The 16,716-nt window shown below is 43.8% G+C and overlaps 1 protein-coding gene across 1 annotated transcript in view; it reads left to right on the top strand.

Annotated features, from left to right (window-relative positions):
• Positions 1 to 16,716, top strand: part of Tcf7l1 (transcription factor 7 like 1) — a 156,192-nt gene that overhangs the window by 127,073 nt on the left and 12,403 nt on the right. The window contains exon 4 of the mRNA XM_090337555.1: positions 10,393 to 10,476. Coding sequence (XP_090193681.1) covers positions 10,393 to 10,476 — 84 coding nt within the window. The remainder of the gene's footprint in view (positions 1 to 10,392; positions 10,477 to 16,716) is intronic.

The raw sequence follows: 16,716 nt of genomic DNA, 5'->3' as shown, positions 1-16,716 counted from the left end.
TGACTAAACAGTTTTCTTTAGCATTGTTGTTGTTATCTCTAAGTAGTTACTCAAAAGGCTTGCTTACTTTTTTTTTGTCCAGAGGTGATGTTCCTGAGCTTCTTTTACTCAAAGCTAACTCCAGCCTTTTCTGAGTAGGTTATTGGAGATAAGAGTCTGATGATCTAAGAATCACAGTTCTCATCAGCTTCCTGAGTGGCTAGGATTTACAGGTGTAAGCAACCAGCACCCAGCTCAAATGGGTTTCAGTCAACACGTCGGTTTGTAACTACAGTGTATATTGACCAATATCACCCCTTCTGTCATTCTCCCAAACACAGTTTTCTTTTTAAATTTTATTATCTTTATTCCTCTCCTTTTCTTTTTTCCTTTTTATCTTTTTTATAATGTCTTTTTTTTTTTTTTTTTTGCCAGTCCTGGGTTTGAGTTCAAGGCCTGAGCACTATTCTTGGACTTTCTCAAGGCTAGAGCTCTACCACTTGAGTCACAGCACCACTTCCAGCTTTTTTCTATGTATGTGGTACTGCGGAATCAAACCTGGGTCTTTGTGCATGCTAGGCAAGCACTCTACCACTAGGCCAAACTCCCGGCCCCATTTTTTTCTTCTTTTGAGATGGGACCTGGTCATGGTGCCTAAGCTGGGCTTGAACTCCTGGCCTCAAACAATCTTCCTACTTCAGTCACCCGAGAAAAACTGGGGGAAAATGAATCGTGTGTGTGTGTGTGTGTGTGTGTGTGTGTGTGTGTGTGTGTGTGTGTCTGTCTGTCTGTCTGTCTATTCATATTCCTGTGTTATGACCACACCCAGATGAGTTGATTCTCAAATAGGTGGAGAATTTTCTGAAAGGTGAGGTCTTTTTCTCACCTTTTCTCAACCAGTATTCCTGACCCCAAACTCTCTTAGTATTTCAAAACTACAGTTTGTTTTTAGACCAAGAGCTGCATATGATTTTTTTTTAATTCTCTAGCAAGCTATCTAGTCTAGATACTAGCTTAAGATTGATGAGGTAAAATAACCCATTATAAAGGTGAGATGATAAAGTACAAAGAGGTTGAAAGGGGCATTGTCCCCTGGTCTCTTGCCTCCTGTGCTCTTGGCCATTAAAACTTGGTCTTGAGGGATAGCATACTTTCTTAAACAAACATTTGGTTAAGTGGCAAAACTGCCAGTGCTCTCAGTCACCAATTGCTCACAACTGTAATCCTAGCTACTCAGGATACTGAGATCTTAGGATCATGGTTCCAAGCCAGCCTGGGGCAGGACAGTCCGTGAGGCTCCAGTTAACTACCACAAAACCAGAAGTGGAACTATAGCTTAAAGTGATAGAGTGCCTGCCTTGAGCAAAAGAGCTGAGGGAAAGTGCCCAGGCCCTGAATTAAAAAAAAAAAAAAATCCTGCCAGTTCCTTTAGAATGAGAGAAGAGAATATAGTTTGAAATGATTTGAAACAAGATGAAGGATGCAAGGATAATAGGTATTTATGAAGAGTCTGAAACTGTGCCAATCCATTTTTTTTTTAAGTTTACTGTTCGGTCATGACATTTTTGGAGCTTCTCAGCTGCTAAGGTATGCTGTGTGTGGATCTTTAAAAATATTTGTTGACTAAATGCTGTGACAAGTAGAAGGGGGAAAAGGCGACTTTGGTTTTAAGCTGCTACAATAGTGTGGTCTTAAAAAATTTCCACATAAAAGTATCACTCTCATTAAGTTTGAAAGTAGTTTATGGTAAAGCATTATGGGCTTATAAATGGGTTTATTTGAAAAGACAGCTCTCAACAAACCTCAAGAAGTACATGTCTATCCATCCTCAGGTAAAACAAATAGATTGTGTTTGGGTTTAGTACTATTTATTTCATATATGCAAATGCTCAAAGTACTTACTTTAGCAAAGAAACTAAGAGACCTGCATGGAAGCCTGACCTTTTGCTCCTGGAGCTTTTGATTCATCATGTTTTTTGGGGGGAATGGGGCTCCTAAGACTTGATCTTCTTCACTGGCTTCTGAGAACTAAGCATTTTTGTCTTATTTGGGCAAGCATTTCTTTCTTTTTTTCTTTCTTTCTTTTTTGTCGGTGATGGGACTTGAATTCTGGGCCTGGGCACTGTCCCTGAGCTCTTCAGCTCAAGGCTACCACTCTACCCTTTGAGCCGCAGCGCCACTTCCAGTTTTCTGGTGGTAAATTGGAGATAAGAGTCTCACAGACTTTATTACCCAGACTGGTTTTGAACCATGATCCTCAAATCTCAGCCTCTCAAGTAGCTAGGATTACAGGCATGAGACACCTGGTCAGGCTGAAGAAGCACTTCTGCCTCCATGCTACTGAGGGTAATTGTTCAGAATAGTTGAGTTTTCAGACTTAGAGAAGTGTGTTTCCATTTCCTCAGAAGGTTAATCATCTTTTTTCCATTTTTATTATAAAGATGATGTACAGAGGGGTTGCAGTTAGGATAAAGGATCTTAGGTTCTGGGGGCTGACAGAGCTCAGCACCATAGCCTCTGTCCCGCCTCTATGTATCCTGAGCTGAACTAAACCAGTTCTGGAGAAGACTAGTTACTCACTGATGAGGACCAGTTGCTCCAAACGGAAACAGAAGACTGGGAGAAGTTGGCTCATGCCTAGAATCCCAGTTACAAGGGAGACAGCAGTTAGGAGTATCACAGTCCAGAATGGCAGGGGAATGAGGGGGGGCGAGGAACAAGAACTACTATTTTAAAAATAATAATAATGAAAAAAAGGAGTTGGTTGTGTGTGGCTCCAGTGATAGAGCACCAGCTGAGCAAACTTGATGCCAGAAGTTCAAACTCCAGTACTGCCACAGAAAGGAAAACGTGAGATGGGCTGCCTTGCTCATGGGCATAAGAGGAGGAACCTGGAGCTCAGCTCACAGGACAAGGTAAAGCATGCGAGTGCCAAGGGACCGATCAAACACACGTGGGAGACAGAAGGACAAGTGACTGTCAGAGGAAGTGTCATTGGGTCTGGTCTAATTTCCCAAGAGTACAAGACACAGCAGGTCAAGGACCAGCCATTTGGCACATTCAGATCTGGCATGGAGTGAGGATAGCTGGTTTGAGGAGTCATTGAGGAGCATAGGTTAAGGATGGGGAGACACTGGATTCCTGGTGAGTGTGGAGCTTATCCCTTGACCACCATGAGACAGGTTTTCATCTGGATCTGGTTGGTTGGTTTTCAGGAGGCTGAACTCTTGCAGGAGCTGAGAAAGCCTTGGTTGTAGTTGCACACTCTTGGTGCCTCCAGTGGGACAGTATGAGGAATGGAGAGACAGTGATTACTTCTTCACATTTTTCATTTGGAGTACAGTTCTTTCGGCCAGTATTGGGACTTGAACTCAGGGCCTGAGTGCTGTCCCCTAGCTTTTTCACTCAAGATTAGAGTTCTACACCAGTGCGCAGTAGTTCACGCCTGTAATGCTAGCTACACAGGAGGTTGAGATCTGAGGATTGTGGTTCAAAGCCAGCGGGGCACTGAAGCCTGTGAAACTCTTATCCCCAGTTAACCATCAGAGAACAGGAAAGGGCACTGTGGCTCAAGGAGTAGGGTGGTAGCCTTGAGCTGAAGAGCTCATGGACAGCGCCCAGGCCCAAAGTTCAAGCCCCACAATTGGGGGACAGGGGGAAGATTAGAGCTCTACAACTGTAGCTTCACCTCCAGCTTTTTGAGGGAGGGTGATAAAAGGCTTTCAGGTTTTTCAGCCCCAGGCTGAATGAACTGCAAACTCAGATCTCAGCCTCCTGAGTAACTAAGACTACAAGTTGTTATAATTTTTTTTGACAGTTCTGGGGCTTGAACTCAGGGCCTAAGCATTGTCCCTGAGCTTCTCTTGCTCAAGACTAGTACTCTACCACTTGAGCCACAGCATCATTTCTGGCTTTTTCTATGTATGTGGTAACCAAAGAATTGAGCCCAGGTCTTCATGCATGCTAGGCAGGCACTCTACCACTAGGCCAAACGCCCAGCCCGGTAATGTAATTCTTTATATTAACAATTGCCTTTGAAAGAGGGGGGTAGGGGGCATTTTGAGAGCTCAGTGCCATGGCACTGTGCTAAAAGATTCTTGGCTCCAGGGGATTCTGGCTTTAGATCTCCAGAGTACCCATTTACCCCTGAGGACCAGATAGGTAGGAAGAACTGGTCACCTGAAACAAGGGCATTCATTTTCTGCTTCTAAAGCATAGAAACTGGAAAGCTGAGGAAAGAAGGAGGGCTTTGGGGCTGGGTTATCTTGCTGGGAGATTGTTTGTGTCCCTGCTTCCACTATAAGGGTGTCTCTTCAGGAGCCTTGCTGTGGGTTCTGAAACATAAAGCTTCGGTTTGTTGTTGTTGTTTCCCTTGCTGGGGCTCTGCTTCTCTGAGAACATACAAATATAGGAACAATGTCTACCCTGAGCAGGCGTGGGACAGGGTGGGTCTGGCTGGAGCAAGGGGCTCTCTCTACCTTCTGGGAGCCATAGGGTTAATCTCCATAGCTCATTGGCAGTTCTGCCTCTGTACAGAGCATGCTGGGATTTCCTCCCAGCTGTTTTACATCATGAAGATTTGTGTGTTGGGGAAATTCCAGGGCACAGCTGCAATTAATCTGCTGTTCAGTTTCCAAGCGAAGTAGGGATTGTGTAGGACGATTCTCTGCTCCCCGCAGGAAAGGGGGCTCTAGTCTCCACTGACAGTATTCCTCAGAGGAACCCTTCCCCAAGCTTGCCTGAGGCAAATAGAACTGCCCAACTAGCCAAGTGATCAGTTCAGCAAGGGGCCCAAGAGCTGAAAGTGACCAAGAGCTTTAGGAAAAAAAAATGAGCAGGATCCCCCTAAATAATGACAAGATGGCATTAATAGCAACACTTGATACAGATGTCACCATTAACACCACAACAAAAGGCTTAGGCACCCTTTTCCGGGAATGTGGAACTAAACATTTCAAAGCCATGGGCACTGGTGGCTTACATCTATAATCCTAGCTACTCGGGGGGCTGGGATCTGAGGATCCCAGTTCAAAGCCAGCCCAGGCAAAAAGTTCATGGGACTCTCCTCTCCAAAAAGCCACCAGTGGAACTAGGGCTCAAGTGGTAGAGTGCCAGCCTTAAGCGGGTACAGGGAAAAGCATAGGGGTAGAACCCCAGACCCTAAATTCAAGCCCTAGTACTAGCAGTCCCCCACCCCCAAAAAAGTAAAGTATTCTGATTGGCCTTTCACAATATAGTTTTAAAACAAACCACCATGACTTAAAAGGGTTCTCTTGGGGAATGCAAAAATGCTCTAGTATAAAAATTCATTACTGTATATCCATCTCATGAATGAGTCAAATAAGAGAAACCACATGACCATTTTGGTGTACTGAGAGAATTCAACAGCCATTCCAATGAAAACAATGTGAAAATAAGAATAGAATCATAATCATCCTTCCTTAACAAGGTAAAGACATGATCTAAACCACAGCCTTATTCTACTTAACTGTGAACCACATTAAGAGAAACCCAGTCTCTCCTCCCCGAAAAGAAAAAAAATTTCCAAGATTCAGTTTGATTGGGAACCTATGCATATGTTTCGTCTTGTATTAACAAGGCATGATGGCATATTAAATAGCAGATGTCAGTCAGCAATGCTGACACCTGCCATTTTGGTTTGGGTTTTTCTATTTCTGAGTATCAGAAATGTCCTTTGCCCAGTGCTGATGGCTCTCACCAGTAAGCCTAACTCCTAAGGAAGCTGAAATCTGATGATGGCAGTTCAAACCAGTCTAGTTTAAAAAAAAAAAAAAAAAAAAAAAGGTCTGGTGAGGTTCTTATTTCTAATTAAACAGGAAATGAAGGTGTGACTCTAGATGCTCCAGGACTGGTAGCTACTGCTGTTGCATTCCTGTCCGTTGCATTGATGACAAACAGGGCCAGAATTCTATTATTAAAATGTGCATGCCAGAAGGGATGCAGCTGGATCGTACTGGGTATACATCCTCATTGGATCAGCCATGATATGCTGGTCAGGAGCTGAGCCTTAAGTTGACAGTTGAATAGAGCCCAGACAGGTCTTGGAGAAAACAGCCATTATAATTCACTCACATTCCATTATCAAGCAAAGAATCTATGTTCATCCACATGTCATTTAATCCATAGATACACTCCAGGCAGCAGTGATTACATGCCCTCCCCCACCCCGGGTGGTCACGGGGCTGGCCTCACCTGAGAAGTTACTACCAAGAAAAGCTTCGTTTCCACTGGGTGTTGGACTAGGCCTGACCTGGGAATTCAGGACAGCCCAGCTACTTCCCAGTTCTTGGCATTGAGGTGACAAAGTGCTTCATGCATGGCTCCTGTGGCCCTGATTCATGATCTTGAAGCTCTTTAGCATGCCCTTCTCTGTGGAGTTGCCACCCAGAGGCATTTTGGGCATTCTGTGGCTCAGTTGCAGTCCATTCCATCCCTATTTTGCCAGTCCTGGGGCTTGAACTCTGGGTCTGGGCACTATTCCTGAGCTTTTTTGCTTACTGGTAGCATTCTACCACTTGAGCCACAGCTCTACTTGTAGACTTTGGGTGGTTATTAGAGAATTTGATAGTCTTAGGAGATTTTCTGCCCCAGTTGGCTTTGAGCTTCAGTCCTTAGATCTCATCTTCCTAAGTAGCTAGGATTACAAGTGTGATCCCCCCGTGCCCGACATCATTTTAAAATCTTAAAAAGGCAAAATTTCAACCCCTTGAATGGTTTCTTCCATGTGCACCGATTTCTCAGGCTTCCAGTCAGCACTAGCGCAGGAGAGATAATGCATGAAAATTATATTTTCAGAGCCATTTTTTTCCTCTGCTCTTCCCCCGCTGTATCAGACATTTTTGTAAGGGACCACACATCCGTAACTGACAGGCTCAAGATCTAAGCTTCCAAGTCTTACTTATAATCAGTGCACAGACCAAGGTAATGGTTCACACCTGTAGTCTCAACATGGGATTCTGCGCTAGGAAGAAGCCCAAGGCCAAGGCCTGCAGTGGCTACATATACATAGCAAGACTTCAAGTGGAAAATAGGCCAGGTGGGTCAGAATGGGCTAGGGGTATGTCTGCCTAGCAAGTGCAAGGCTCTGAGTTCATTTCATAGTAGTTTCAAAAACCAACCAAACAACAACAACAACAAAAAAAATGGGCTGGAAGTTTGGCCTTGTGGTAGAGTGCTTGCCTAACATGCACAAAGACCCAGGTTTGATTCCTTGGTACCATATACATAGAAAAGCCAGAAGTGGTGCTGTGTCTCAAAAAAACAGAATCTGAATGAACACTAGTACTGACCCAAGCTCGGATTTTTATTATTTGGGGCCATCCCTACATGATCTAAGGAAACATGATCCTGCACTGTTGCTGGTTAATTAAAGGTAACAGACTCAGATTTGCCTTCCTAGATAGGCTTTGAATCATGATCCTAAACTCTCAAGCTCCTGAATACCTTAGCTCATAGGTGTGAGCAACCTGAATCTAGCCACCATATCTGTTTTTATTATTTTATTTTTGTCAGTTGCGGAACTTGAACTCAGGGCCTGGGCACTGTCCCTAAGCAATTTTGCTCAAGGCTAGCATCCTACCACTGAGCGACAGTACCACTTCTCATTTCTAGTTTTCTGTTGGTTAATTGGAGATAAGTCTCTTGGACTTCCTGCCCAGGATGACTTTAAATCTCAGTCCTACGATCTCAGCCTCCTGAGTAGTTAGAACTAGAGGTGTACACCACTGGTGCCCAGCTTAGCATGTCTGTTTTTTTCTTTTTCTTTTTTTTTTTTTTTTTTTTTTTTGCCAGTCCTAGGCTTGAGCTCAAGGCCTGAGCACTGTCCTTGGACTTTTTTTTTTTCAAGGCTAGAGCTCTACCACTTGAGCCTCAGCACCATTTCTGGCTTTTTTCTATGTATGTGGTACCAAGGAATTGAACCCTGGTCTTCGTGCATACTAGGCAAGCACTCTACCACTAGGCCAAACTCCCAGCCCCAGCATGTCTGTTTTTATGATTCATTTACAGTCATGTAACCTCGTAGGATGATTGATTGATTGATTGATTAACTGATTGATTGATTGATTGATTGATTGATTGATTTGCCTGTCCTGGGGACTGAAGTCAGGGCCTGAGCACTGTCCTTGTATTTTCCTCAAGGCTAGCGCTCTACCACTTGAGGCACTTCCAGATTTTCTATGTATGTGGTACGGAGAATTTGAACCTGGGTCTTCCTGAATGCTAGGCAAGCACTCTTATCACTAGGCCAAACTCCTGGCCCAGGCCAATGTATTTTAGATACCCTTCTTTTGTGTTTTACATTGAGAAAGAAGGACTTGAGACATTTTTCTTTACCAGCTGATATGATTATATGATAGTGCAGTGTTTTAAAGAGATGTCCCAGTTCTTACTTCTAGAATTCAGTGGGGAAACTTTTAGTCTGCCAAGGGTTATTTGGACAATAATACCATCATTTTCAGACCATACAAAATTAGCAATATAGGCAGGCTGAAGGGCAGCCAATGAGAAGCACACATGTCTGTCCTGTTTGCTAGATAACTTCAAGGGCCTTTTATGGCCCACAGGCCAAATATTCCTCACTCCTGTGCTCCATGTTTGGTGCCCACATACAAGTTCCAGCCACCTGCAGAATCTCTACAGAAGAACATTGATGTCTGCATATCCATATAGCCTTTGATGGCTAGAAAGTAAAAGAAGAGGAAAACCTGTCTGAACAAAGGAAATATTGGGATCTGATGCAATTTGTGAAGATCCTGTTATGAAGAAGCTCAACAAACATGCTGCCTTGCAGCTGGTGATCTACCACTCGAGTCATACCTCCACTTCCGGTTTCTTGCTGGTTATTTGATGAGAGATAGGAGTCTCCTGGATTTGTCTGCCTGGGCTGGCTTCCAAGTGAGATCTTCAGATCTCAGTCTCCTGAGTAGCTATAATAGATAGAAATGAGCCACTGGTACTCTGCTGTCATTTTTAAATTTCTCCCCTGAAATTGAATGGACAAAATAAGTGAAGATTCAGTCTTCATTCCATTTCCCTCTGAAACTCTTTCCTGCAGAACTCTATCTAGTTCTCAAAGTAGTCTCAAGAACTTTCTACACAGACATTTGCCTTGCTGGTCGTCTGCCCAGAAGCAACCTGTCAGAGTTGCCACTAGGACAGCATGTGTGTTTTGGCTCTCTGCAAAGACTGATGGTTTGCTTATGGACATAATAGCTTCCATTTATCAAATATCTCCCATGTGTCAGGTACTATGTTCCATGCCTGGCTTTGGCCCTGCTCCTTCTAACCGCTAGTAAAGGCAGTATCACAGCTTGCCTTCCTGTTGACAATAGACTCCAAGTGGTACGTCAGTTGTCTTCTATCACATAGCCCACGCTAACTGAGTTAGACCTGATCTCTTGGTTGCTGGATGCAGCCTAGGGGTGTCCTTCCCACACTTAGGGCTCCTAACTGTCCACACTTCTGCCAAGCCTGCAGGACTTTTCCACGAACATGTGCCTGTGCATATACTGGTGTGTGTATAAGAGATCTACCCATTGGCGTCAGTTTTTGCACTGACACATGGCAGAAGATGGTGATATTATCAAAGATGAGAGGGTTGGAGGCTAGGCTCAGGTGGTAGAGCACCAGCCAATGAGCCAATGATACTGAGTTCCTAGTCTTGGGGTGGGGGAGGATGAGAAGCACCATAATAAAAATCAGCATCCTTGGGGTCATCAAACAGAAAGTTTTCATTCAGGGCCAGGAGTGTGGCCTAGTGGTAGAGTGCTCGCCTAGCATGTGCAAACCCTGGGTTGATTCCTCAGTACCACATACACAGAAAAGACAAGAAGTGGCACTGTAACAAATGGCAGAGCACTAGCCTTGAGCAAAAAGTATCAAAGGACAGTGCTGAAGCCCTGAATTTAAGCTCCAGGACTGACCCTCCCCCCCCAAAAAAAGCTTTCATTTATCTATTCTCTAGATAATTTTATAGAATTTGTATCTTGGAGAGCGCTGGACCAAACAAGTCTATCATCAGGTAACCTCTGGTTCTTGCAGATTCTGCTCGTTGTGTGACTAAAGCAGGGGATTTGAGCCTTGGTGATTGATTTTTATGGACTGATCATCTGTGCTGAACTGTAGCAGTTCTCTTCATCACTTTAAAGTTTCACTGAACTGTGTTTTCTCCTCCCAGTGATGACAGAGGAGATGGTGGTGGTAGGGTAACTACATGCGTATGCTCTATGCTGCTGGAGCCATCGGCGTTGACGTGTAGGAAGGAGGCATGGCTATAACAGCAGGCCTCCCTGTGACACCTGTAACTTCACTGTTCAGCTTTGCTCTGTTTGCTTTGGATTCCTGTGAGGCTGCGTCTCACTCATTGCTTTGTGTTTTGTGTCCCCTCTGCAGTACCTGCAGATGAAATGGCCCCTCCTCGATGTCCCCTCCAGTGCCACAGTCAAAGATACGAGATCGCCATCTCCAGCTCACTTGGTAAGTCTCTTCTACCTACAACATCATTCTAGCTCGCTTGTCCCTACTTCTACCTCCTCTCCACCTTCCACTCGCTGCTGGGGTCTGGCAATGCCCTGGTGGTGTGTGAGCACAGATAGCAGTGACATTGTCTTACACATTCTGCACAAATGTACATCTCCTGTCCTTCAGCCAGAGGCACACATAGTCGATTACAAACACATGACCCTGGCCGCTAACCTTGGTCTTTCATGGATACCTGACTCATCCTTTGTCCCTGCCCTCTGGATCCTGTGCCCAGTTCACACACAAGCACAGGGTCCCTTCCATGGCATGCTTATTCAGAATCTCCTGCTCTTTACTCTCATGGCTGCAAGATCACAGTTGAAGAAGCTCCCTAACAGCATAGCTATTAGAAGGAAGAATACATTAAAATGTATGCCAAGGCCTCTTCTACCAGATTCAGTGACCATACTGGCTTGCAAATGAAGGATCTGAAGCTCTGGGGAGGCAGGTGCAGGAAGACCTGAGTGCGTTTTCTCACCTCCTCAGGACATGTAGAGGACTAGAATCCAAAGCAGATTATAATACCAGTCCTTGAACCTAAGCCTTACATTCCACTTTTCTGGGCTGTGGAGTATTAGACCAATGCTTACCTTCCACTTACCTACTCACCTCACAAGTTTACCAGTACTCACTCACCCTGCAGTGACTCCAAAGAGGGTACAGCTAGAGGACCCACAACTGCTTCAACCTGTCTATTTTACAAAGAGAACTCTGACAGGGCCAGGATGGAAGCCCAGTGGTACAGTGCTCACCTGGCATGCACAAAGCCCTGGGTTTGATTCCTCAGTACTACGTACTCAGAAAAGGCCAGAGTGGTCCTGTGACTCAATTGGCATTGTGTTAACCTTGAACAATAAGTGTCCAAAGGGCACTGCCCAGGCCCTGAGTTCAAGTCACAGGACTGAAAAAAATAATAAGAGAGAGAACTTTGATTTCTTCATTGCTACCAAAAAGATGGCTGGAACTTCATTGTGGAAAAATTCAAGGATCTGGTCTAATATAGGACAGCAATAGTAGTGGTGCAGTGGAGCTTGTGTGTGATTTCCAGACCCTATGGGAGCAGCTTCCATTGGCAGAGACGTTGATAGTTTACGACATAATGACATGTGTAGCTCTCAGATAACCGTGATGATCAACTACCAGGAAAGCTGGCAGGGATGGCTGTGGAAAAGAAGTGAGTAGTCAGAATAACCATCCAGAAAAGGGTGCCCCAGGACATGCAAACTTCTGGTGGTACATTATGAGCAAGCAGCCCATTGAACAAGCATGCCCAGGTGGTGGCACTAGTTCCCAGTGCCTGGCTTGAGATGACAGGTACAAGTTACAGATGCCCTCTAGTGGTCTGAGTCAGCTGCAGTGGAGGATATCCATTTTGCATTGACCCCAACACAAACTTGGATTGTCTCCTTGCAGCCCAGCATCTTTGTTTAACTGTCTCCTGTCTCTGCTGCCCCTGACCTGTCTTGTGCCATTCCCTAGTCCCAGGATCAGACTTGATATGTAAGGTCCTAGCCTGCTGTCCCTTTTCTGTTCACAGACTTCTTTATTCTGGCTTCTTTTAGAGAATGTGATTTCCCTTTAAAAACTCATATCTACGAAGTAGAACTGTGGCTCAAAGTGGTAGAGAATTAGCCTTGAGCTGAAGAGCTCAGGAATAGCACCCAGGCCGAGTTCAAGCTCCACGATCAACCAAAAAGGAAAAAAAGAAAAGGAATACCTAGCTCTAAATTTCCCATTCATCCTTTTGCAGAAAGCAATCTAAGCAATCCATGTCAGAGAAGCCTGTTTCCGGCTCTCATCCTGTGAACATCTCCCTACTTCTCTTCTAAGGTCTCCTACCCAATTTCTCGCACATTCTGGGCTACATCAGTTTCCTGCCTGCCCGTGGCAATGGCAGCCTGGGCTCAGCTCTCTGTCATTCAGTAACTATGTCCAGTCACTTGCCTGCTTTCTCAACACAAGTGACATCAGACAATACTCACTACTCTCTGCTTCTATGGCTAGTTCCAGGATATACTATTAACATTCAGTTTCTGTCCTTGTCTTTTCTAAGTTTTTATTTTCTTTCTAGATTCTTTTCTCAGACCTGCTCCTCATCACTTACTTTCTCAGTGTGACAGAAAAACATGTTAAGTTCCAAAGTTCTCAAGAAGTTTTTCTGTGGTCCCACTTGAAACTGCCAAACATCCACAGATGTGTGGTCTGCAAATAATAATACAGCACTGTGACAAGACAGGGTGTCTTATTTTGTCTGAGAGCAGACAAGTATGACCTGTTGATACACATTGTATTGTAAATAGTAAAATGGACAATTTTCTGGCAAATTATATTTCTCATCCTGTTTGTTCTATATGGAAAATCAAAAACAGACCTCAAAACTTAAGTGATATATCAAGGTGGGGGGGGACAAAAATATGAATATAAAATCAGAGTCAGGGCAGTTTCAATTCATGCCAGGATTATGCATGTAGGCAGAATACCTGAGATGCCTGAAGAGGAGAATGTTTGTGTCGGAGGTTATAAAATACAGCACGTTTGAATTCCAGATGCTACTTCCTTCACTTTGTAAAACTTCAGGGAAATGACCTCATCTTGTCTGTTCCTCAGTTTCCTCATCTATTAAATGGGGATTAGAGGCAGGCTGACATCATAGGCTTGTGCAGAAATGAGCTGATATGTTGTAATGAGTGTAGCATTGTGCCTCGCACAAAGTAATTCACTTCTCCCAACCCAACACCATTGCTGTGGCTGCCATTGCTATTATGAAGAAATTAGAAAGGGAATGAAGAATTAAAACCCTGTTTAATGAGCAAATGTAAGAGGTAACTGAGAGCCCAAATTAGGTGCCAGAACAAATGGACAGACTGCAAAGGTAATAGAGATAATGAGGCCATAGAATTTAACATCTAATCCCCCAAGGATAGGATTTAATTGGTCTGGGGTGGAGCTCTCCAGAGGATTCTAAGGGGGCAGCCAGAGTTGAGAATCACTGCTGAAATTTGTAAATCACAAATTGGAAGCAAATAGAGGGAGGAGGTAATGACAGTCCAGTTTACAGGAGGTAAGGTTTTTAGGAGTCATCAAAGTTTGGGCATTGGCTTTCTTATTAGAGAAATTAAAATACTATCCAAACCAGTCACCAGTGACTCACCCCTATCCTATTTGGGAGGCTGAAATCTGAGGATCAGGGTTCAAAGCCAGTCCAATTAGTAAAGTTCATGAGTTTCTTTAACTCCAGTTAGTCAACAAAAAGCTGAAAGTAGAGTTGTGGCTCAAGTCGTAGAGGGCTAGCCTTTAGACAGCCCTAAATTAATCCCTAAATTTAAGCCCTAATATCAGCACATGTGTGCACACAGGCACGCATATGCACGCGCGCGCGCACACACACACACACACACACAGTAAAATATTTTATGAGGCTTCCCCTGGGAAAGGGGCAAATGAAGAAAAGAACTGCATATTTGCAGAGATTTAGTGAGTCATCTGGAAGCTGTCTGTCAAGGAAATGTGTGTAAACAAGTCATAACCAGGCCAGGCTGATGATACAGTGAAGCACAGTTACATTTTGATGCCCGTGAAGTAAATTTTAAAACCTAGTCACAAGAAGATTTCATATTATTGTAATGTCACTGTTTGGAGATTTTTGTCCAGACTTCTGGACAGAGCATGGCCTTGGGGGCCTGGGCTATGTGTTCCCTGTATTCCCTCCATAGATTGCTATATCTAGTCATACAAAACAAAAACACAGGGCCAAGAGCATGGCCTACTGGCAGATTACTTGCCTGGCAGGCACAAACCCCTGAGTTCGATTCTTCAGTACAGAAAAAAAGCCAGAAGTGGTGCTGTGGCTCAAGTGGTAGAGCACTAGCATTGAGAAAGCCCAGAGTTCAGGCCCCAGAGTTCAAGCCCCAGGACTGGCCAAAACACACACACACACACACACACACACACACACACACACACACACATTTCCACAATATAACCAACACAAAGATAGAAAGTGTATCTTTCTTGTTCATATGTGTTTGCCCTGCATCTATTATAATGCCCAGGGAGAATGTGTTGAATGAATAGAAAAATAAACCCCAAGCTTATTATTTCTTTTTTTTTCATATATTTTTATTGCTATTAATAGAAGGTTACATTATATTCGCCAGATAGAAGGTGCATTAATTCACATACATTGATACCCTTTCTCATGTCTTGGTCCCCATTTCCCTCCACCCCCAATTATTATTTCTTCTTATTAAGTATTTTTTTTAATTAAACAATAATCATCCGGGTGCTGGTGGCTCATGTCTGTAATCCTAGTTACTCAGGAGGCCTAGTTACTGAGGATCGCAGTTTGAAGCCAGCCAAGGCAGAAATGTCTCAGACTCTTTATCTCCAATAAACTACTCAGAAAAAGTTGGAAGTAGCACTGTGTCTTGAGTGGTAATACTAGCCTTGAGCAAAAGAAGCTCAGGGACCCGAGTGTGGTGGCTCACACCTATAATCCTGGCTATTCAGAAGGCTGAGATCTGAGGATCAAGGTTCAAAGTCAGCTTGGGCACAAAAAGACCTGAGACTCTTATCTCCAGTTAGCTCTAGAAAACAAGAAGTGGGGCTTAGCTCAAGGGTAGAGTGGTAGCCTTGAGCTGAAGAGCTCAGGGACAGCATACAGGCCCCATGAGCCACAAAAAAAGAAAAAGAAAAAAGCTCAGGGACAACTCCTGGACCCTGAGTTCAAAACCCCAGGACTGGTACAAAAATAAATTAAACATTTATGCTTGATCATATGTGTAATCCTAGCGACTCAGGAAAGGTGTGATGTTTGTTTAAAATACAAAGAACAACCCCAAAACTATTTTAAAAAAAAATAGAATTAGTCCTAGGTGGCAAATTTTGTGGTGGTGTCATGCTTTATCTTTTCTGCTTAAACATCAAAAAATATTTTGTAGACTTGGTATATTATAAAATCAGGAGTTTACGGTTTTTTTTTTTTGAGGGGGAAGCATAGATATTTCTTTTCTTGTAACAATTCTGTGGCTTACAACAAGCAAATCTCCTCCACTCTGTGGCTCCTTTAAGTCAGGGATGAGGGTGATGTTTTCTTCACGTGGAAGATTGAAACCTGGGCCATACCCAAGCCAGACCCTCTATGCTTAATCTCCAGTCAGGAAAGCATGTTTAAAGTTTCCTCTCATCCAGCACTGGTGGCTCATGCCTATAATCCTAGCTCCTCAGGGATTCTACTGAGATCTAAGGACAGGAAAATTTATGAGACACTTTTTAAAAAAATTTTTTTTGTTTGGCCAGGAGTTTGGCCTGGTGGTTAGAGTGCTTGCCTAGCATTCACAGAGACCAGAATTCGATTCCTCAGTACTACTTATATAGAAAAGCTGGAGGTGGTATAGTTCAAGTGGTCGAGCACTAGTCTTGAGAGGAAAAAAAAAGCCCAAGAACAGTGCTCAGGCCCTGAGTTCAGTCTCCAGGACTGGCTAAATAATTCATAAATTTAAAAAAATGTTTATTTTATTTTCTGTTTATGTGATAGCAAAGAATCAAACCTAAGGCTTCATTCATGCATGCTGGGCAAGCAGTAAGCCACACCCCCAGGCCTTCCTGAGGCTCCTATCTCCAATTAACCTCCAAAACACCAGAAGTGAAATACTAGCCTTAAGCATGAAAGCCCAGGGACAGCACCCAGGTCCTGAGTTCAAGCCCTGAATGGCACACACTCAAACACACGCATACACATAGATTACATTTTTTTTTGGTGGCTCATACCTATAAATCTAAAGATCTAGGTTCAAAGCCAGCCCGGGCAAGAAAATCTGTGAGACTCTTATCTCCAATAAACTACTGGGAAAAAGCCAAGGGGTAGAGTGCTAATCTTGAGGGAAAGAGCACGTAGGGACAGACAGTGCTCAGGCCCTGAGTTTAAGCCCTATGACTGACCAAAATATAAAATAAATTTTAGAAAATAAAGAGGGTCTGGGAGCATGGCCTAGTGGTAGAGTGCTCACCTAGCATGCATAGAGCCCTGGATTCACTTCCCCAGAACCACATACACAGAAAAAGGCAGAGTACAGCCTTGAGCAAAAAGTGTCCAAGGACAAGGCTCAGACCCTGCGTTCAAGCCCCAAGACTGGCAAAATAAATAAATAGAATAGAATAGAATTTTTTAAGCCCAGGAGTTTGGCCTAGCAGTAG

The sequence above is a fragment of the Megascapheus bottae genome, chromosome 7 (genome assembly GCF_031878675.1).
Source record: "Megascapheus bottae isolate mThoBot1 chromosome 7, mThoBot2.hap1, whole genome shotgun sequence".
Classification (NCBI taxonomy): domain Eukaryota; kingdom Metazoa; phylum Chordata; class Mammalia; order Rodentia; family Geomyidae; genus Megascapheus; species Megascapheus bottae.
Note: the sequence above shows the minus strand (reverse complement) of the source record. Positions and strands in the feature narration are given on the sequence as shown.